This window comes from Balaenoptera borealis (genome assembly GCF_965194805.1).
Source record: "Balaenoptera borealis genome assembly, chromosome: 8".
Classification (NCBI taxonomy): domain Eukaryota; kingdom Metazoa; phylum Chordata; class Mammalia; order Artiodactyla; family Balaenopteridae; genus Balaenoptera; species Balaenoptera borealis.
The window spans coordinates 14,108,825-14,131,709 of record NC_138865.1 but is presented as its reverse complement, the minus strand read 5'-3'; the positions used below and the strand labels follow the sequence as shown (position 1 = coordinate 14,131,709).

The 22,885-nt window shown below is 35.5% G+C and overlaps 1 protein-coding gene and 1 long non-coding RNA gene across 2 annotated transcripts in view; one reads left to right on the top strand and one right to left on the bottom strand.

Annotated features, from left to right (window-relative positions):
• Positions 1-19,664, top strand: part of ADAM28 (ADAM metallopeptidase domain 28) — a 60,406-nt gene extending 40,742 nt beyond the window's left edge. The window contains exons 14-24 of the mRNA XM_082402776.1: positions 1,973-2,168; positions 4,852-4,954; positions 6,990-7,149; positions 7,856-7,936; positions 8,258-8,336; positions 14,034-14,142; positions 15,069-15,147; positions 15,917-15,973; positions 16,429-16,491; positions 17,369-17,431; positions 17,979-19,664. Of these exons, the coding sequence (XP_082258902.1) occupies positions 1,973-2,168; positions 4,852-4,954; positions 6,990-7,149; positions 7,856-7,936; positions 8,258-8,336; positions 14,034-14,142; positions 15,069-15,147; positions 15,917-15,973; positions 16,429-16,491; positions 17,369-17,431; positions 17,979-17,999 (1,011 nt within the window). The 3' untranslated portion in view covers positions 18,000-19,664. The remainder of the gene's footprint in view (positions 1-1,972; positions 2,169-4,851; positions 4,955-6,989; positions 7,150-7,855; positions 7,937-8,257; positions 8,337-14,033; positions 14,143-15,068; positions 15,148-15,916; positions 15,974-16,428; positions 16,492-17,368; positions 17,432-17,978) is intronic.
• LOC309633708 overlaps positions 1-22,885 on the bottom strand; it is a 275,637-nt gene that overhangs the window by 41,248 nt on the left and 211,504 nt on the right. The gene's annotated exons all lie outside the window — the stretch shown is intronic.

Below are 22,885 nucleotides of genomic sequence, written 5' to 3'. Positions count from 1 at the left end.
TATGAATTTTATTTCACACTTTAATATGGTGTAGTGGAAAAGCTTTTAATTTTAATAATATAGGGGTTCCTCTGTCTTCAACCTTTGAAGTCACTTCCGGGTGAAATTCTTAGAAAAAAGACATAAGATGAGGATGCCGTGTCATTTTCTCTGGGGGGCTTTTTTGACTTTCTCTTCCAGCTAGAGTTCAGCATGTTACATTCTACTGTTGCAGAGAATTCTCTGTTATGATTATTTGTTTATGTGTCATCTTAGTTAGACTGATTCTTAATGTCTGGAGTCTGATTCATGCTCACCTAACACAGAATTGCGTTCATTTTAAAAGCCCAATAACCATCTGTAAAAGGAATGTGCAGATGGCATGCCAGGTTATAGGCAGTGTTTGAGATAGGGTTTTTTTTGTTTGTTTCTTTTTTCTTTTCTTTTTTTTTAATGTTGGAGGGAGAGGAAAGAAATAAAGGAGGCCAAAATGAAGAAAATTTGAGAACTTAAGCAGTATTCAACAAGTGTTTATTAAGTCTTGTTTGTTAGAGATTATGGGTGATAAAGAAAACTAGTATTTGACTTCAAAAAACTTGCTATTTCTTTAGGGTGATGATATACATAACTAAAACAGATGAAAATATAATACGTGATTAAATGCTCAGGTAGATTTTATAATGACAGATGGCCATTATATGGGTAATAGTTTCCACATATATTTTCACTTAATGTTCATAATGACCTTATAAAGTTAGTATTGGATCGGGAAATGGATTTTCAGAGAGATTAAATCCATTTGCTAAGGGTACACATCTAGCCACTGGCAGAGCCAAGATTCAAACCTGTATCTTTCAAATCCAAATCCAGGGCTCTTTTCCTACCACATGTAGAAAAGATGAACAGTGATTTGCATTGAAGAGGTCAGAGGAGACTTCATGGAAAATGAGGCTTTCAATTAGTCTGGAAAGTAGTGAGTAGATTTTAGATAAATAGAAAGAAAAAATTCCAAGTGAGCAGGCAAGGAGAAAGAAGAAAGAAAAGAAGATATAAGCATGGTTTGTGTGACATCTGGTAAGAAAGCTAGTCTGACTGGAGTAGGGGGGGCTTGAATTTGGAGGGTCTCATATGTTCTGATGAAAATTTGGATTTTTAAAAAAATATTTATTTATTTATTTATTTGGCTGTGCCGGATCTTAGTTTTGGCACATTCTTTCACCAGCGTAAAGATATGGAAAGCCTTTTGATGATATGAGAGCATGCCTTCTCACTTCAACTAAAGAAGGGTATGCTTCCAATATCCACACAGGCCTCTTCAGATTTGTACGAATGGCAGAATTTCTTTTCCTAAGGTTTCTCTGAGCTCATAAGAGCAAGACTCGCAATAATAGATTGCAATGGAATTAATTAACACATGAAATGAATATTTGGTTGTCTCCTCCTTCTGATAAATCATTCTATAGAAAGACGTGAGTTGAAAAGAAATATCTGACCATACAATAAAAGGAATGAAGGATTAGGAAACTCTATGCCTGGGAAAGTCTCAGAGCATGCTGATCTGGGCTTGTAAACTTATCTTCCTTACTATGGAAGATTTACTTCACCAATAACTCTCTGAAGCTGCAGATTTAAATCTCCTTGAAAAGCTTGTCAAAGATGCATTCAGCAAAGGGAGAAATAACTTCCTTCTTTCCATCTAAGATATTGCTCAGTTTTCTTCTGTATTTTTTCATTGTTATTTCTATAACGTTTGCTCTACAAATTCAGAATTATTGATTGCTTAAAGACTCAGGGCTTGGCCAAAGTCAACAGAAGTGACATTATAGGAGATGGCTTTAGCTTATACAATGAAAACGTGAACTAAAATAGAACGATGCCTCTAACTACGTTGCCAGTAAAAGGCCACAGGGAAAATATTATTTGAATCAATTTGAGACATTAGGGTTAAGTCAGGTGGAAAAAAAGCCTTCTCTCCAATTTTATTTCCCTACAGTTTAAAAAGGCTGGTGAGGTGTGCAGACCAGCAAAAGATGAGTGTGACCTGCTCGAAATGTGTGATGGCAAATCCGGTCTTTGCCCCGATGATCGATTCCAAGTCAATGGCTTCCCTTGCCAAAATGGGAAGGGCTACTGCTTGATGGGGATGTGCCCCACCCTGGAGGAGCAGTGCACCGAGCTATGGGGACCAGGTAGGAGGACAAACCCCAGTGATGCTGGCACTGCCTTTGTACATACAAAGGAAAATCGTATCGCTCCAAGTGACAGTGTTTAATCATGGCCAAAGTAGCATTCTGTCCCTTTCTTCCATCTTAGAAACTGTGCCACTGCTCAAAATCCTGGATAAGTGGAGAATTTTGGTGCTGCTAGATTTAGCAAATAAAAATAAGGACAGTCCAGTTAAATTTGAATTTCAGATTAACAATTTTTTTTTTTTAAGTATCAGTATGTCTCATGCAATATTTGAGTTAGACTTATGCTGAAAAAAAGTCTTTGTTTTTATCTGGAATTTAAATTTAACAGGATGTCCTGTACTTTATCTGGCACCTCTAACCAAAATCCTTCCCAGTTAAGCAGACCCTTGGAATTGTGTGTGTGTGTGTGTGTGTATAGGGGTGGAATGCAAAGGAGCAGTGAGGAAAACTGAAAGTTCTTAAAATGTTTATTTTGTCCATAATACCAGAATTTTAGAGGTCATATTCTCTGATTACACCATAAAAAAGAAATTAAAAGTAAAAGCATAACTTAAGAATCTTCAAAAACTTTAAACCCAAATTTAAATTATGCTAAATAACTTGATTAGAAGAGCAATTTTTAAAATATCAATTCTTTGGACTTCCTGGATATGATGTATATTGTGTACATATATTTAATTTTCATACCATTTTCTGCTACATTTCCAGATTCCTACTTAAATGGCTGAAGGACTATTTTTAATAGGGAAAATACATATTCCTAAAAATATCTGAAGAAGGTTATCATATGCTGGAAACTTTCCATAATTCCTGAAAATATACATAAGACAAGATGAAAGAAAGCAACAAAAATCACTGATTGACAATACACCCAGAAAAAAAGAAACCTGGGAAATAAATGAACAGGAACCTAGAAAAACCCCTGAATGAAAGCCTCTGTATCAGACTAGGGTGAGCTGAGACACAATTTGAGGAGAAAGCTTGATACCATTGGTGCATCAGGAAGTGCTCTGATGGTCTGGAATTCGGTTCTGGCTCTCCTCCAGTTTATAGGTAATGCAGATGGACGTGCTAAGTTACAGGTGCAAGCAAAGATGGCTTTGCTGGTTAAAGAACTTGTACGTCCTTGGCTAACTTCAGTACATGGCAGAAACCTGGGGAAAGGGAATCTTCAGCACAGAGATGAAGCTCTGAACATCTCCTTTGTTACTTGGCTATAAATCACTGCGATAAAAACTATTACTTTTCTTCTTTTTGCCTGACCCTTCAATATCGCCTCCCTTACAAATCTGTAACTTTTCTAGTACCTAGACACTGTTTTGTTCATAGTTGTTATTCCCAGTGTATCCTAGCACAGGGCCTGACTTTAGTAAATGTTCCAAGTGATCTATTGAATTAATGTTGAATATATTTATCCGATATTGGAAGAGAGAAGAACTTTTAAATCATATATTTAAAGGTGGCCTTTATAAAAGACCAGAAAAATAGATTTGCCTAAATAAAATTTCAAATTTTACAGTTCACAAGGATCACACCTTTATTTTAAATTAGTCTTCAAAGTTTGAAAAGTCTTATAACACATATAAGGGGGAAAAATCACTGCCTTTAACCTCCTATGAATCATTTGGAATTCCAAATATTGAAAATGTGACCAAGGAATAAACAGGCAATTCATCATAAAGAAGTACAAGTGTTTAATAAACATTAAAATCATTTTAACTCACAAGCAAGAAGTATGAAATACTATTAATACATCAGCACATGCAATATATGGTAAGAAATATAAATGAAGACAAGTTAATCTTCTACACTTGTTAAATTGCAAAGCTTTGTTACAGTTAATGCTTAGTGTTGGTGAGGATGTGACAAAACACTTAGTTTAATATGCTCTGGTAAGAGTATGAATTAGTACAATCATTTCACAGAGAATTTGGAAAAATGTATGTGCAACCTAAAAAGAAAATGTGCTCCTTTCCTTAGCAATAGTACCCAGGAATATTTATTTACAAAGGATTTTCAGCCAGCATTTTCTTTCTGAACCATGTACTACAGAACAGGCACTCTTCTCAGTGGCTCACATATATTAACTCATTTAATTCTCATAATAACGCTATGGGGGAGGTACTATTATAGAATCCTTATTTTTACACAGAGCAAACCAAGAGGTTAAGGCACTTGCCAAAGACCACACAGCTCTTACTTAACGCCTGAGCTCTTAACCACTGTGTTCTGTTGCCCCAGTTGATGGGGATCTGAGGAAGATTACATGAGAAATTAAACATGCGATGCTCATCTCTGTGCCTGGCAGAGTAGAAGTTTGACTAAGCACAGCATATACTTGTCACAGCTGCACCCTCCAGCAGGATAACATTCCAGTATCTGCCTGTGGGCTGCTACTACGATGACTACAGCTCTTCCAGCTAAGTCTTCAATCATCCAGATGTTTCCAAATATTTAGATAGCCATTATTCAAAAATAGGCTATCTAAAAGATTGTTTTAACTCCAGCCATCTCTCTTGATATCAAACCAGCGCAACCTATATTTACAAGAAGGGTCAAGGGGATGATGCTAAAATTGTATTCCTCATGCTGGTTTTCTGTTTCATGAATCCTTTAGGGCACTGAACTATTTATCTCTTTCCTTTTCAACTGTGTGCCTACTGACTATGCCTGGTCCCAGGAACCCAGGTTGCAGATAAGTCATGTTTTAGCAGGAATGAAGGTGGGTCAAGTTACGGGTACTGTCGAAAAGTGGATGACACACGCATTCCCTGTAAAGCAAAGTAAGTGGCCTTGTTATTTGAACCTTCCTGCTCATTTTGACACATTCTGATTTATCCCATTTAAAGAGAAAGTGAATTTGGACATCATTCATTTGATAAACATTCATTGAGTTACTATTATATGCTATATTTTAGGCTGGGCACTGAGTTAAAAAGACAAATAGGGAATGATCTCCTTTTTCCAGTCTCTCATAATGGATGCTTCAAAGGACACCAAGTACAGCTGTTGTTAAATAGAATGAATGTTTGAGACCGAGCATGCAATAGTTAAATGGGCCTGCTTGAAAATTTGCACACTGATTCTCCAGTATACTTTAGATGCTTTTCCATCTAGTGTCTTTCATTATGATTCTAGGGTATAAATATGTATCTACTCAGAGGAATAAGCAATACGATGATTGTACAGTTTTATTTAAACTTGCCATGGCATTCCATAAAGAAAAAATACAGTAAGGGAAAGATTGAAAATTTACCTAAAGAATTTGTTTTCCTTTTTGTATTGATAGTCTGAAAAAAATGATAGAACACCATAAGCAATGAACTTGAGATTTTTCTATATATTTTCCTTCGATTCTGCAATTTTAAGATGACATTTAAAATTCAAATGATAATAGATTAAACTTTATACCTGCTCCAAATTTTACACATACAAACTAATGTGTAACCAGAGATTGAATGAAAAAAATCAGCATTTCTCAAAGTTTTTCTATTAAAATAACACTAATTTTTCTCAATGATAGATATTACCAAACAAACTATATTTTGGACAGAAGGTCATCTCTTGGGGAGTCTGAGCCTCAAAGATAATCATACCCTGTGGGCTCTTCTTTACAGGAAATCAGGGAAAATTATGTAAAAGGCAATATGTGTGGGAGAGTGGGGTGGGAGTGTGGCAATATTTAGTCTGAGAGGTCGTGACAGGGAAAAGAGACTAGGGTAACTCCATCTTTCCTCTTTAGAGTGTATACACCCTTGTCCTGTATAACTTTGCGTGAACACTGGGTAATTTCTGCAACCAGAGGCACAAGCATTTCATTTCTTCCCACAGGCTGACCTCCTGGTCACTTCTTGATAGTCTTTGGCTGTAGTGGGAAGTAAGCCTGAAAGTCCCTGTGTCCTAGAGCTTTTCCTCATAAAGCTCTCCTAAATGATTCAAGAAAAACCCCCTCTCAAGTCTGGAGAGAATGCGTGCCTTTCTCCACTCCTCAATGGTATTTTCTAAAAGCCTCAGAGACATCAGAAGAATCTGATTCTACCACTCTCAGAAGAGGTTTTCAGAGTATTCCTCTAAATTCTGCATAAAGCAATTGTTTCCAATTTTGTTGGCGATGACTTTTTTCCTCTTGCTAGTGAAGGCAAGGCTTTAGTGAGCACTGAGCAGTTTCATCTGAATTTGCAGGGGTTCTTTCAGTAACACACACGATGCCTTGGAGTGACAACCAAGGCTCAGCCTTATACTGATACAACTATAGTCGAGGGAATTATTCTGCTGCCCTTCATGGCAATAAATAACCTTAGCTGAAACAAGACAGAAACTGATTTCCTAGGTGCCCTCCATGATGTTAGACATCCATCCTCCTTATAACTTCTTTCTCCATCATACGTATGACCTCCTCTCCCAAATGTTTCTCTCGGTCTGTGATGGCTTCTCCAACTCCAACCGTCGTCATATTCCAATAAGCAAAAAGGAGAAAATATTGAGGAGAGGACATACACCCTCACGTAAGGCCACCCTCAAGAATCTGCAGTTAAGATTCTGCTGCCTTCCCATTGGCTACGATTTAGGCAACTGGCCAAAATTTGGGAATATGGGAGACATGGGATTTTTCTCTTGAGCAACATTGTGCCTTGCTAATATTCAATGGTTCTATTACTGAAGAATAAGGGGGAAATTGGTATAAAGGAGAACTAGAAGTCTCTGCCATAGGGGGAAATACCATTAGTTAAATATCGATAGGGAGCTGATTTACATTTGTATAAAACTGCATTTTGGATCCTGCTCTTTCAAAGGCAGCAAATTTTGGCTTTTCTTCAGTGATGCCATGTGTGGGAAGTTGTTCTGTAATGGTGGGTCAGATTATCTGCTCTGGAAAGGACGTATAATAACATTCCTGACATGTAAAACATTTGAACCTGAAGACAGCAGTCAAGAAATCAGCATAGTAGCCAATGGAACCAAGTGTGGAGAGAATAAGGTACGTTGAAATGGTGGCTTTTACTCAAAATGTTCTGGTTGTTTGTTCGTTTTGTTTGCTTGCTTCTCAAGGCCTCCTTGTGTTTCATGGAGCACAGTTTTCAAAGCAATGTTTATGCCATTCATGTATACGTGACTGCATTCTTCCCTTCAATGTTATTTAATAAGTACCTATCATGTGCTTAGCACTAGCTTGTTAAATTTAGGTAAATTTTATTTCCCCAAAATTGGTAGGTTCTCAATAAATGATAGCCATTCTGATGATAATAATGAAAAAAATCATAACAATACTATTTATTTTTACATGAATGATAATTATCTTAATATTGGAGATGATGTGATATTACCATGTTTTCCATAGTATTTTTGTTTAGGATGGGTACCTTATATCATGTGCAATGCTTAGCTCAGTGCTCTCAGTCTTCAGAGTTGGACTAAAGAGGTGCATTAAAGATGACCCATGAGGAATGACGTGAAGTAAGGAAATCTTCTTTAAAGAGGACTTCCTAAGTATTTTATTATAAAAATTATCTAGATTCCATATTCCTATTTTCAAAAGGATTTGGTGATTTCCCTAATAAAAAGGCAAGTTTGATAACAATAAGAGTAGCTAAAAATACAAGGCTAAATACCAAAGAGTCGACAGTTTGCAGAACTGAAACCACTGGACATTCATGTCTACTTTGTGTTTTTCATATCACTTTCAGGTTTGCATTAATGCAGAATGTATGGATGTCGAAAGAGCTTACCAATCGGCCAATTGCTCCTCTAAGTGCAAAGGACATGCTGTAAGTCTTGACAACGTTTCCCCAAGCTTGCTGAATCTTGTGTCATTTTAGGTCAGACAGTTTGGATGATGTTAAAATAATGTTTCAGCGTTGAATGATTAAAATTATTATCTAACTCCTCACTAGTTTGATTCAATGAAAAATTCCTTCAAAGAACCTGGTACTGAAATTCCTATTACTGATTCATACATTATGTAGACAGTTGAAAGGCTACAGAGCAGAGGTTATTCTTTTTTTGGAATGGACTTAATTATGGATGAATCAGCCCTCGGGTTGGGGATTAGTCCAGTGAGAAAACTAACAGGATCATTGCTCCTCTAGGTGTGTGACCACGAGCTCCAATGTCAGTGTAAAGAAGGATGGGCCCCTCCTGATTGCGATGGTTCTTCCATGGTCTTCAGTAAGTAATATTGCACATCTAACGTGAGAAAATTTCTCTCCTCTTCCAAGCTTTTATTTCCTGTTACGTAAGATTTCATCGCCTTTTTTCCACTCCTCTTGGAATTCCTATTCTGTAGATATTGAATCCACAATATTAATCCCCAAAGTCTCTCCAGCAACTTTTTAATCATATTTTCCACATTCTTATGTTTTTATGCTACATACAAAAAGATTTCTTGAAATTTTATATTTGTCATTTTATTTTAATTTTCCAAATTTTCTTGCTTTATGATTGTTCCATTTTCATAGCAGACTTGACTGAATGTATACTAGATATAATATCCTCATAAAACTCTAAGAATATGACATTATTTTTGTAGGTTCACTTTGTTCTCGAGATTATCTCTATTTCTTTTGAGTTGAGTTGTTTTGTTTTTTCACCCTGTCTCTTGTATTTCACTGCGCTGTTTTTCTTCAGGATGTATGATCCTTCTTTGAATGTGGGATTAGGTTGACTTGCTCTTTATAACTAATAATAATAATAATAATAAAATATTTTCTTATTTTTTTGGCCATTTGGATTTTGTCTTTTGCAAAACATTTGTTCAAGCCATTTTGTTTATTCTTCTATTGGGTGTCTCCCCTGACCCCTTAATAACTTGTGTAAGTTTTAATATATTCTTGATATAAGCTATTTTTTCATTTATATATGCTGCAAATAACTCCCTTCATTCTGTCTTTTCTCACTCTCTTCGTGATGTCATGTGATTAAAGAAGCTTATTTTATTATTATTATTATTATTTTTAATCTATTTTTGGCTGCATTGGGTCCTTGTTGCTGCTCGCGGACTTTCTCTAGTTGCAGCGAGCGGGGGCTACTCTTCATTGCGGTGCACGGGCTTCTCATTGCAGTGGCTTCTTTTGTTGCGGAGCACGGGCTCTAGGCGTGCGGGCTTCAGTAGTTGTGGCTTGCGGACTCTAGAGCGCAGGCTCAGTAGTTGTGGCGCACAGACTTAGTTGCTCTGCGGCATGTGGGACTCTTCCCAGACCAGGGCTTGAACCCGTGTCCCCTGCATTGGCAGGCGGATTCTTAACCACTGCACCACCAGGGAAGCCCTAAGGAAGCTTTTAATTGTAATGCAGTCAATTTGTTAATCATTTCCTTGATGATTAGTTTTTTTTCTTTTTGTGTCCTTTTTAAGGAAATTTTTCCTATCCTGAAGTTATGAATGTATACCCATATATTATCTTCTAAAAAGGATTTTTGTATTGCCTTTTCAAATTTAAGTCTATAACGTATCTGGAATTATTTTGTGTGTGATGCAAGTGTTCAATTTCGTTTTTGTCTCGGATAGATGCCCAGTTGTCACACCATTATTCATGTAATAGATCATCCTTCCTTAATGCTCTGTAGTGCCAGTTTTCTAATAAAGCACGTGTGTCTATGCACGTGGGTTGTTCTGGGATATCTATTCTTTTCTGGTGGTCCTATTTGGCTATCCTTATGCCAGTATAACACTCTTTTATTATTGTATCTTTAAAAAAATTTTGTTATCATATAGGAGGTCCTTTAACTTTGTTCTTCAAGAACGTTTTGGCTATTAGCTTTTGTATTTCCACATATATTTTATAATCAGATTCTCAAGTTATACACACAATTCCTGTTGGGAGTTTAATTTAGTGTAAACTACAACTATAGATTTACTTGCAGAAAATGAGCATATTTAAATTATTGAATTCCAAACCTATTGACATGAAATATCTATCCATTTACTTAGTCTTCTTTAATTTTGACCAATAATAGTTAATGGTTTTCACCATAGAAATTTTACATATATTTTGTTTGATTTGTTTTATAAGAAATTAATTTTTATTGTATTTTTAAATGGTATTTTTTGAAAAAATATTTTTCAACTATTACTAGAATATAGAAGGTCAACTAATTTTTGTATATTTATTTTTATATCAAGCACCTCTGCTAACCTCTCTTAATAATTTTAGTAATTTATTTGTAGATTCTATTAGATTTTCTACATATTCAATCATTCTGTTTCAGAAAAATGACAGTTTTGTTTCTTCTCTAATCTTCACAATTTTAATTTCTCGTACTTGTTTCCCTTCACTGAGTAGTACTCTTGTGCAATGCTGAATAGAAATAGAGATAGCAAGCCTCTTTATTTCTTTCCCAATCTTAGGAAAGACTTTCAGTATTTTGCCCTGTTATCTGAAGGTATTCTGTACATATTGGATCCTCTTCATTTGATCAAGAAAATTCACTTTTATTTCTAGTTTGCTAAGAATTTTATCAAATACTTTTTATTTATTGGTTAAGATTTTTACCTCTTCACTCTGTTGGTATTGCAAAATAAACTGATTGATATTTTAACATTTATCTAACTGTTCGTACTTTGGATAAACCCAACATGGAAACAGCTCTTACGGATACTGATGGATGATGTTTGCTATTATTTCATGTTCATGAGTGGTGCCTGTACTTGCTAAATTTGAGTATCATGGTTATGCTAGACATATTAAATGAAGTGGAGCGTTTTCATTCATTTAAATTCTCTGGAAGAGTTTGTATAAGAATGGAAGACTCTTTCCTTAAATATCTGGTAGAACTTGTCAGTAAGCCATGTAGGCCTAGAATTCTGGATAATATTTTAGTTAAAGATTCAGTGTCTTTAGTAGCTATAAGACCCTTCAGGTATTTAATTTCTTCTTATGCAAGTTTTAGTATGTTATATTTTTCCTAGACATTTTCCCACTTCACCTAAATTTCAATGTTTTGGTTTAAGATTGCTCATAATACTCACTTATCTTTTCAATATCAATAGTATCTGTAGCATTGTTTTTTCTCTTTTTTTATATTATCCTAACAAAATTTTAAAACTTATTATTGTTTATGATTTATTTTTTTAACATTTTTTTTGCTATTTCAATTTCTACTTTATACAATTCCATTTCCTTAAGTTTATTTCATCTTTAAAAAAAAAATCTTGAAAGGAATCTTTGGCTCATTAATTTTCAGTTTGTAGACCATATCATAATTGGTATTTTCATTATCATTTGGTTCAAATTATTTTCTATTTGCCATTTGCTTTCTTCTTTGGCCCTTGAACAGTTTAGACATATATTTCTCAACATACATGCATATGGAGATTTTCTAGCTTTTGTTAAATTAATACTTAGCATAATTCCATAGGGATCAGAAAACCTACTGTGTTGAGAATATGCTGAAATTTGTTGACACTTGCTTTATGACCCAGCATATTCCCATATTGTAAGTGTTCTGTCTATGCACACAAAAATGTGTGTTCTGCACTTATGTGCAGTGTTTTCCATATGTTTTTAATGCCATGTTTGTTAATTGTGTGTAACATATTAACCCTTACTGATATCTTGTTTGTTTGTTGTACCAATTACTGAGTCAAGAGTGTTAAAATCCCCCACTATAACTGTGAATTTGGCTATTACTTCTGGTTCTATCAATACCTATATATTTTGAGACCATGCTGTTATCTACAATAAAGTTTAGAATTGTATGTCTTCCCAGTGAATTAACACTTTTGTCATTATGAAATGCTTTTGTGTATCTCCAGTCTTCTTGCCTTTTTAAAAGTCCACAGTTCCTGGAGAAAAATATAGCTGTACCATATTTCTCTTGGTCTCTTTTGCTTTGGTATAACTTTTTCTTCATACTTTTACTTTCATCCTTTCTGAATCCTCATGTTTTATATCTGTCTCTCATTAAAAAAAATACAGATATATTTTAAAATTTTAGTCTCAATCATTTTTTAAAATCTTAGTCCATTCAAATTAAATGTAATTATTGATATATAGTTGGGTGTAATCTACAATCTTATTATATGCTTTTTATTTGTCCCGCCTGGTTCCTCTTCCTTCTTCTCTCCTTTCTTGTTTTCGTATGGACTTACTGAGGATTTTAATCACTTCATTTTTATTTTTGTTAATTTGGAGGTTATACATTTATTTTATATTCTTTTAGTGGCCAGCATAAAAATTTCCATTTTATTATTTTTAATAGAGACTTTACTTTTTAGAGCAGTCTTAGGTTCACAGCAAAACTGAGCAGAAAGTACAGAGATTTCCCCTATATCCCTGCCCCACACGTGCACAGTCTCCCACGGCTAACATTCCCCAACCAGAGTGGAACGTTTGTTACAATTAATGAACCTTCATTGACATGTGATTATCATCCAAAGTCCACAGTTTACATTAAGGTTCACTCTTGGTTTATTTACTTTTCATTCCTTTCTGCATTTCTGAGCTTCCTTTTATGATCGTTTTCCTTCCTGTGTTTCTGAGTTCCTGCTTTCTCACTCCAAAGTAATTTTCTCTCACTCCAAAATAATTTCCCCCTATTTCTTCAGCACTTCTGTGCTTTTAGGAAGATTCTTTTTAAAATTCATTAGTTGTTTTTAGTGAGAGAGCTAGTCCAAATTTCCTAGACCACCATTTCCAGAAATGGCTGAAACAGAAAGGGCTGTATTTTTTGTTCACTGACATCTTCAGCTGTAAACCTGCTTCCTGTTATAATACTCTCCATCTGCCTTATGCCCCGGGTTTACCTCTAGACCACATCCTTTCAAACTATGGGTGTCTGTGAAGTACTGCCAAGTTCCTCTTTATTTCCTCTGGACCGTGTCACTCTTTTGAAAATAGCTACAATTCTGTTGTTAGTGCAAGTACACTTTTAAAATTCTGAACACATCTATACTGTTTCTAACACAGATGCCTCAGAACTTTATTTCCTTTGACTTTTTGGGTAGGAATTTTTATGGAGGGTAGAGAGTATTAGGTATTTGAACTGTGATTATCTTACCTAGAATTCTACTTCTGAGGTCTCTATCTTTCTGCATGTATGTGTGCTCACACTTGTGAACTTTATGCAAAAATCATTCTTATTATTGATTTACTGATCTCCACCATCTCTGTAATAAGAGAGCAGTAGCTGTTTGCATTGCTCTTCAAATTTGTACCTCCTGGTCTTTGTGCTTTCAGATTATTATAAGAGAAATGAATATATGAGATAGCAAAAGATTGAAGTTGCATTCATTAATTAGATTAGTAGGTAAAAAACACCCTATAAACCAAAAAACTTTGTTAAAACCATTCCCCAATTCACAAGGTCACATAATTTTTTTGTCCATAATAATTCCACTATAGAGCAAACATCAGCAGGACACTCACTTGTGTCCTATCTATCTATCACTTATCAGTTATCCATCAATTCTCTTTTTCACGTCTCAGCTTCTTACTTGCTACTAAGAGGAATATGATTTCAAGTCTTCAGATTCTTTTCACTGGTTTTATTCCAAGGCTGAATTTTAACGTTTCCCTCTTCTTCCGCATCCTCCTTACTTCATATTCTTTCTGATCTCCCAGCCTTTTGTTTTCAATTTATTACAAACATCACCCCTTCTAAGAATTCCCAGTAGTATGATGCTTTACCTATCTCATGTAAAATGTTTTCCCTAGACATCCTCTTAATTTCTTCTATCTAAATAATATTATAATGATCATTATCAAAATATATTTTCATTTTACTGGCTATGAGAGATTTTCCAGGGACTGCATGTTCTTTGGGGAAAAGGTAGGTGGAGTTTGTGATAAATAAAGAAATAAGGACCAGTGTGATGTATATTTGTGAATTTCCCATATTCTCACGAGGCCCTCGTTCTCTTGGTTGCAGATTTCTCCATTGTGGTTGGGGTGCTGTTCCCTGTGGCCGTCATATTTGTGGTGGTTGCTATAGTAACCCGATACCAAAGCACCAGAGTAAAGCAGAAGGAAGTCCAGAGGTAGGCATTATCTTGCCTTGGGGACTTTTTTGGCCTCTAACTCACTTTAAATGTAAGGACCCAAATTATCCAATTTAATTTTAGTTTACTTCAAATACACAGAAATAAGTACAGATACATTTTTCTTGGACCAGAGGCTGGTTATTCTTTTTATTGGGAAATTCTTCACAGTAAGATCTCCTTTTTTTCTTCTGTTAATCACCATTTATAATTAATAATAAGAATAACTCTCATTATTAAAGATTTTTACGCTCATTATCCAAATACAGTATCTAAAATGTATTGATCATAGCTTTATGACAAGCACTCTGCTTAGCCCTTTTACATATATTATGTCATTTAATCTTCATAAGGAAATAATAGTTACTATTATTTCCATTTTATAGATGAAAAGGTGTTATAGATTGATCCTCACAACAATCCTGCAAGGTCAGGCACTTCACTTTTTTACTGATGTGGAAACAGAAGCTCAGGGAGATAAACTAACATGTTCAAGGTCTTACAAAGTAAGTAATGGAGTCTAGGTTTGCACATAGATCAGTCAGTCTTTCAAAGATAATCTTGACACTACAGTCTCTTTCTAACATTTTTAAAAATTGATTTATTCACCCAGAATGGGCTTTTAATAAATATTGAATGAATAAAACAAATCTTTAATTAAATGGCATAATTTAGATAAAAGTTGGATTCAGCACCATCATTATTAGGTTTCAGGGATTGGTAGAGAATGGAAAAGAAAATTAGTGGTAATGATTATTAATTACAGGACAAGAAAACCTGCAGGATGTCCTAGGGAGCAGCTGAAAACCCAGTCAATTACCAAGTATGAAACAATGGGCAAAGGAAACTAGCAGACTTCTCTTGAATCTCCCTCTCACGGGGAAGGAATTTCTAAGTCAGTTTATATGATATGCTTTCCCATACAGGCCACTGTCTACCACTGACACCAGGCCACACAAGCAGAAGAGGAAACCACAGACGGCGAAGACTGTTCAACCCCAAGAGGTGAACCATAGTCTGTACTGTGTTTGCCCTGGGTCCCAGTTTGTGATTCTCTCACTCTCTTGTCCTGACCAGCTGGCTGTCATTTCTACCCAGCAGTGTTTTACAAATCCATCTCATTAGTTAGTATGTAGCAAGGACTGTGGGCTCTGTAACTACACATTCAGAAAATTCACCTTTGCCTTTTGTTCAATGCAAAAGAGTCTCTCTACAATTCAGAGGCTGCTTTGCTGGGGTTCACAAAATGCAAAGAGAATAAAGAGAAAGGAGAGGGCAGATGCCCGCTCTCTCTTTCTCTCTCTCTCTGTGATTCTAGGTTGATTCCTTATTCCTTTTGCAATATCCCAATAATGGCAATAACATGTATACTTGTACGGCAATACCTGTAATATGTATAATCCTTAATGCCCTAGTTGTGTCCTGCAAGTTTAAAAATTTAAGTGGCAGTTATCTAATGACAGTGACATTGGTAATAATGTTTTTGATGGAAACTTACCCATCTCTGATAGCTCTGTACACAGCAGAATGCAGCAGCTGGGCCACTGTGATTTTCCATCCAATCTCTTAGTGTCGTCTTAGTTCTGAGCTCACACGATCAGAAAGGGATGCTTATTTGGAAGCTGAAATTAGGATACCAATCGTTTCATTTTTTTAAATTTATTTTTATTGAATGAAACATTCTTTAAATTCTATAGTGCTTTACAATTTTCAAAATTTTCACACACATGATTTCATATAAACCCATTTGAAAATTTTATTTTGTTCTTTTTAGATGAAGCTTGACACACCTGACCTTCCGGCAGAGGAGGATGTGCCTCCAGCTTCTGTTGTGAGTTGGTCCCTTCCAATCTAACCTCAAGGGAATACTAGTGAAAGACATAACCCACAATGCCCAATTATTTCTTCAGGAGAATGTTCAGATCTGTGTGAATATTCATAGAAAATATGGATTCTTCTGCAAAACTTTTTGAAAAGACGAAATACGAGCTTGCCTTTCCATTATACTACTAAATTTAACCCTTCAACCTGAATTACCGGGTCTGAAAAGCTAATTCATTAAAGAAGAGAACCGATCTGCTTCATAGAATGCTATCTTCATCATATGTCTGTTGGCATTGAGCTTATTTCTGAACTGCATGTGTGCACCTAAGTGAAAGCAATTAAATGTACAGGTTTAGAAGATTCCTAGTCTTCCATTTCTGAAAGTGATTTAAGCCTTTCCATTAAGCACACCTGTTTTCGAGGCCCCGTTTTTAAATTTTTTTTTTTTAACCTTCTTACTAGCTAATTACGAAGCCAGATTTTTCTCCACCGCCGATTCCTACATCTGTGTCATTCTCTTTCCTTGTAAGTATCAGATGGTCACTGGCGGTGTTTTAAATGTCTCTTGTGCCCAATGTGAAGGGTGTCTTCAGATTTCTGGGTTCCCTTTCAGGGTATGCTAAGGTAACCTGAGATATCATAGCCCATAGGAATATCTGAGAAAGAAGGCCTACTCACTATCTACAAATTAGAATGGCTATTAATTTTTTACTGTTAAAAATAGTTCTACTGTTACATAATTGTTAAGAAATGATAAATGGTTCTGCTGTAGAAGTTGAATTGTCTCCTTCACAGGTTAGTTTCTAGACGCTTGTTTTGGAGGATACAAAATTGTATTATAAATTAGACTGTACTTGTTTATTCTAGATAGAATAAATAAGGCCTATATTATTCACAGTTTTCTAGAGCAGGAAGGGTATGAAAAATGGAGCACATGAAGGCAAACCCAGAATAAAAGCCAAGCACTCATGAAGTAACAGGTAGAGTCATTCGCTCAAATGAATCCGGAACATATTCCCCTCATACTTGGTACTTTGTTGTGAGTAAATGAGAAGGAATTAAAACTTAAGGTCATTTTTTTCAATAATTTTTACATTTTTGGTGGGAAAACAAGTCATATGCATATGGAGCACTTAACTCCTCATATATTATGTGTGCCAAAGCAGGCAGTACTATTGAGAGAAGTATGGTGAGGGGACAATGAATGGGGTAGGAATGGGAAAGTAAGAGGAAGGTCCATTGACTAAGTGGTTGGAATTTGTACTGGACCCTTAGAGTTGGGTAGAATTTAAAATAAGTGACAAGGAGATAAGAAAGGATTTAAATAAGGAAATAAGTATAGCAAAGATGGGAATTGCACAGCATTCCTAATGCCCTACCATTATTTTTGTCCCTAATATAGCATAAAGACACAAAAAGACTTTCCTCTACTGTTTTCAAGGATAAGCCAATGTCTACACTTAAGGTAAGAGATCTATAACCAAACTATTCTAATCTTGTAGCCCTCCTAGAATCAAGGACAGAAGTTCTAACCATGTCTTCCTAGAAGATGTTCACTAAGGACAGTGTCTATATGAGTATATTTTGGGTTCTAGTATATGTCTTCCTTCTGAGCTTGGACAAAAACCAAGAGAAAGAAGATGTAAGGGTCTTTGCTAGAAAGTGATGATGACCCCAGTATTCTTTGTTTTCTCAGAAAAATTACCCAGGGATAGTGAGATGGAGAAAATTCTCCACAGAAAAATTACTCAGCGTGGCATAATTCTTCTCCCGATGCCCCACCCTCTACATTTGATAAGTGGCCAGGTGGATAGTTGAATCCCAGTGTGATGTTTTTCTCTCCTTTCTCTACCCTCTTATGTTTCCACTCCTTCACTGTGAAGTATCAAATAAGCTACAGAATAGGAAGTGTGACTACAGAGAAATCATTTTAATTTCTTAATAGTTCAAAGTTATGTAATATCTAAATTTTTAGGAAAAGTTCATTATTTAAGAGTTCTGTCTTTTTTTAGGGCTCCAATCCAAAAGTCTGAAGTAACAGCTAAGCAAGGATTGGTGGGTAAATGATCAACTTAGAAGACTGGACAATCTGGATGGAAGAGAAATGTACTAATATTGCTGTTGACACTCAAGGAGGTTACTATTTCTTGATTATACTTTGAAGACATAAAACTTTCAAGAGAGACATACTCTTGAGAATCTTTGTATGAATTAAAATTTTCTGTTCTCTATACTCATGGGAAAGAGGATGGCTCTAAAGAAAGAGCTATAAAGCTGAAATCTCTAATTAGGTGAATTTCCTAACCTTCCCCACACCCCCCCCCCTTTTTTACTGTGATGTTGACTAATATTTGTTAAAGGGTTTTGAGCACCTTGATTTTCTCATTCAGTAGGAATTAATTCACCCTCTAATGAAAGCAAAAAACAAGAAATCACAGGAAACTGGGAAGGATGGGAGAAAATTGTATACTCCTCATTCCATGACTAGCAATAGCTTAACTGTTTTAACCCTGAAACTGTCAAATTAGAACCCTCAGTTACAAAGAAAATTATACAAACATTCTCTGGTTTATATCATGTCTTTTTCCTACCCTTTCCTACCCTACATTATCTTCTGGAATTCTTATTAGCTGTGTCATTGGAAGTTCACTACAATTGATTAAAACTTTATTAATTAAATTGTTTTTTCATAGAAATTTGTATAATTCTGTTACTGGCAAGCTTAAAGTGAACATTACTTTCTAAGTAGAAAAAGTTTTAGTTAAACAAATTAATAACATAAACCAGAAGTTGTAAACTGCTGGCCAGCAGGATGTGTCTGGACTGCAGATTTGTTTTATTTGGCCTCAATGATTTTGGCCAAAAAGTATTTTTTAATGTTTTGAATGTATTGCCAATATTTAAAACTTGGGAGATCTTGCGTAAACATCCAGATCTCCAGCATTTTAAAAGTAATCAAATGGTTTGTCAACACTGGAATCACATTGCCCACAGCAACCATCAGCTTAGTTGACTGGTGATGGAACAAACATTGTAGGTTACCTACCAAAAACTCCTTTCTTGCTTTTCAGAACCCAAATTTTGTTCAGTTTTCCATATGCATTTCCATTTTCATGCATGCATGAAAAGATAATCTCTGTAATAACCTATATGGGAAAAGAATCTGAAAAAGAATAGATAAATGAATATGCATAACTAAATCACTTTGCTGTACACCTGAAACTAACACAACATTGTAAATCAACTATACTCCAATATAAAATAAAAAATTAAACAAAAAAGATAATCCTAACTCCATCTCCTGGATACATTTCTATCACTCTAAGTCAATCATAATAATCTCATTTCCCTTACCAGTGGTTGATTGATTTGGAGGTAAGTGTATTAACCCACCCTACCCCCCCCCCCCCTTTTTTTTGCCAATGGGACAAGACAGGAGATATGCTGGGGAATTTCTAGGAAAGATATCCTTGTCCCTTCTGGCTATTTGGATATCCTATCTGGTATTGTTGCAGCCATGTTGTGATTATGAGGGTATGGCTGATATACTGAATAAGATAGAGCAGAAAAATGAAAAGAATAAAACCTGGTCTTTTAATGATGTCATGAACTAGTAGATTAATAACTGCCTGAGTCACCATGTACTTTCTTGGGACTTCTGTTGCATGACCAATAAAATTTTCTTATTGTTTAAGCCATTTCAAGTTAAATTTGCTCTTATTTGTGACAGAAGCCATCCTGACTAATAAAGTAGCTGCTCCTATTATTAGGGCACATGCTTTCCACTTCATCATCATCGCTATATATTGCTTCCAGAAAAAGACCTTCCCTTGCCAATGACAACTTTAGACATTGCTTAGCAATTAGTCCTGGACAGTCTGCTATTCTGCTCAACACTAATACAATATTACTATTCTTAATCTGCTAAATAAGTAATATTGTTATGGAAACTAAATCCCTAAGCAGAAGAAAATTATGGTATGCAGTTTACTATGAAAGTATCTCCTTGTTAAAATTTAATTCTTTTCTCTCTCACACCTGGTGTTGAAGTCCATACTCTTTTTTTTAAAATAAATTTTTTAAAATGTATTGTGGTAAGAACATTTGACATGACATCTGTCCTCTTAACAGATACTTAAATGTACATCAAAGTATTGTTACCTGTAAGTACAATATTAGACAGCAGCTCTCCAGTTCTTATTCATCTTGCATAATTGAAATTTTATACCCATTGATTGGCAACTCCCCATTTTCCCCTCCCAGCCTCTGGCAACCACAATTCTGTTCTTTGCTTCCAAGAGTTTGCCTATTTTGGACATCTCATATAAATGGAATCATGCAATATTTGTCCTTCTGTAATTCGCTTATTTCATTTAGCATAATGTCCTGCAGGTTCACCCATGTTGTTGCATATGACAGGATTTCCTTCCTTTTTTAAGGCCAAATAATATTCCTTTTTACGTATATAACACATTTAAAAAACCCATTCATTCCTTGATGTTACATTGCTTCCACATTTGGGGTATTATGAAGAGTGCTGCAATGAACATGGGATTGCAGATAACTCTCTGAGACCCTGATTTTAATTAGTTTATATAAATACCCAGAGGTAGAACTGTTGAATCATATGGTAGTTCCATTTTAAATTTTTTGGAGGAATCTTCATACTGTTTTCCATAGCAGCTGTACCAATTAACACTCGCACGAACAGAGCACAAAGTTTCCCTTTTCTCCACACCCTCGCCAACTCTTCTGACCTCTGGCCTCTTTGATACTAGCCATCCTAACAAGTGTGAGGTGATATTTCATTGTGGTTTTGATTTGCATTTCCCTGATGATCAATGAGGTTGAGCACTTTTTTATATACCTGTTGTCTGTCTTCTTTGGAAAAATGTCTGTTAGACTCCTTTGCCCATTTTTTTAAACCTGGTTGTTTTTTTGAAAATATATATAAAAATTTTACCATTTTAACCAATTTTAAGTTTACAATTCAGTGGCATAAGTACATTCACAATGCTGTGTACCCATCACCACTATCCACTTTCAGAACTTGTTCATCATCCCAAACAGAAATTCTGTACCCATTAAATACTTCCCATTACTACTTCCCCCAAGCCTGATAACCTTTCTTCACCTTCTGTCCATATGAATTTGCCGATTCTAGGTACCCTAATAAGTGGGATTATACAGTATTTTTTTTCTTTCACGTAACTTGTTTATTTCACTTAGCACAATGTTTTCAAGGTTCATCCATGTCATAGAATATATCAGAATGTCATTCCTTTAAAAGGCTTAAGAGCCTAATATCATTTTAATATATTTATTTTCTCCTTAAAACAGTTGGAGGCAATTTCTGGGGTTCCACATCCTCACGCACATTATCACTGTTTTCAGACTTGCTCATTTCCTAACCCACTAATTCTTTTTACACGTTGCTTCTTGATGAACATACTTTTGAGTTGATCATTTTACTCACTTTATTCTTAGTATTTTAGAACCTTGTTTTAAAGTAAGGGTCTTGCTAGCCTCTTCTTAGCAAGAACCATGTCTTAAGTTGCTTTCCTAGCCTTACCAAGCATCTGCATGAGCTGAGTGTTGAAATCCTTAGTGTACAACCCTGATGGGGACCTAAAGGAAGCTGGTAAGTTTGTCTAAGTGAAAAACAGGGTGATAACAATCTGACTATAGATAATGGTCTCCTCCTGATGTCCCAGTAACTTCTGATGAAGGTGATTGCAGCCTCTGACTGCAAAAATTGTTGCATTTGAGAAAGCCCCTGATTCAGAGGCCAAGTACATAATGACTCAGTATATAACATTGTCCCTTCTAAGTCAATGTGTGCCACCTGTTTGGCTTTCTAAACTCCAACTGCTGTGACGTAGCCTGCTGACGTTTGTGTGTCTTTGGGGACATCTTATAACTATAATTAGAATGGAGTCTACAGCAGTCAGTTCTAGGCAGACTCCTTTAGTCCTACTTGCCAATAGCAGGCTGAGCAGACCCAGCGAAAAGCTGAAGTGTCAGATGGGGACCCAGAGAAAGTCAAGAGCAAATTTAATGGAAATGTTCAGAAAAGAATCAGGAAAAGTTTTAAAAAAATGTTATGTGTGGGGGATATACAATACACAGGGATAAAAGCAGAGACAGTTCTCCCAGCTCTTCCATTAACTAGCCTTTTAGACTTAGTAAATAATTTGAAATCTGTGGGCATCTTTAAATTTCCTATGAAATGCAATTAACAATTCACGAATTGCCAATATCTAAAGAGGGTTTTCTAAGAAATGTGTAAAGGTAGTATGAAAAACATAAAAAGAAAAAGAGAAAAGAAGAGAGATGTCCATAGTCTAGAAGGGCAGATAATGTCCATCTGTCAAGGATCTACCCATAAGATGCTTCCATTCTTGGATTTGTCAAAGGTGGAGCCCTTCTCTGTACAGGCTACTGTTTCACGCATCTTTGAGCAGGAAGTAGGGCAAAGTTACTTATTATGTGTAGATACTTCATTGGTGAGCCTCTATTTTTTTTAGTGTTTTGTTGCGTCTATGAAGTGCTTTTAGAATTTGTCTCCATACCCTTATTCCTCCTCTTCCATTAAGTCTAAATCTCAGCCAGAACTTCTGGGTTAAATCAAACACTGTCCTAGATTTGGGGCTGCCATGTAAAATGACCTGGAATTGATATCTGAGGGAAATCAACAAGCACTGGATCCATAAAACTATTAGAAAAAATGAAATCACAAATGATTGTAAATTTGGTGATTTTTTAAAAAGTTAGAATATCATAGGGTAATGATAAAAGTTTACAACTGTAGAGTACAATATGATTTATACAAGCCTGTGTGTATGTGTGTGCATGTATGTCTTCGCTTAATCCTTACAACATTGTCCTCATTTTACAGATGAGAAAACAGAGATAAAAA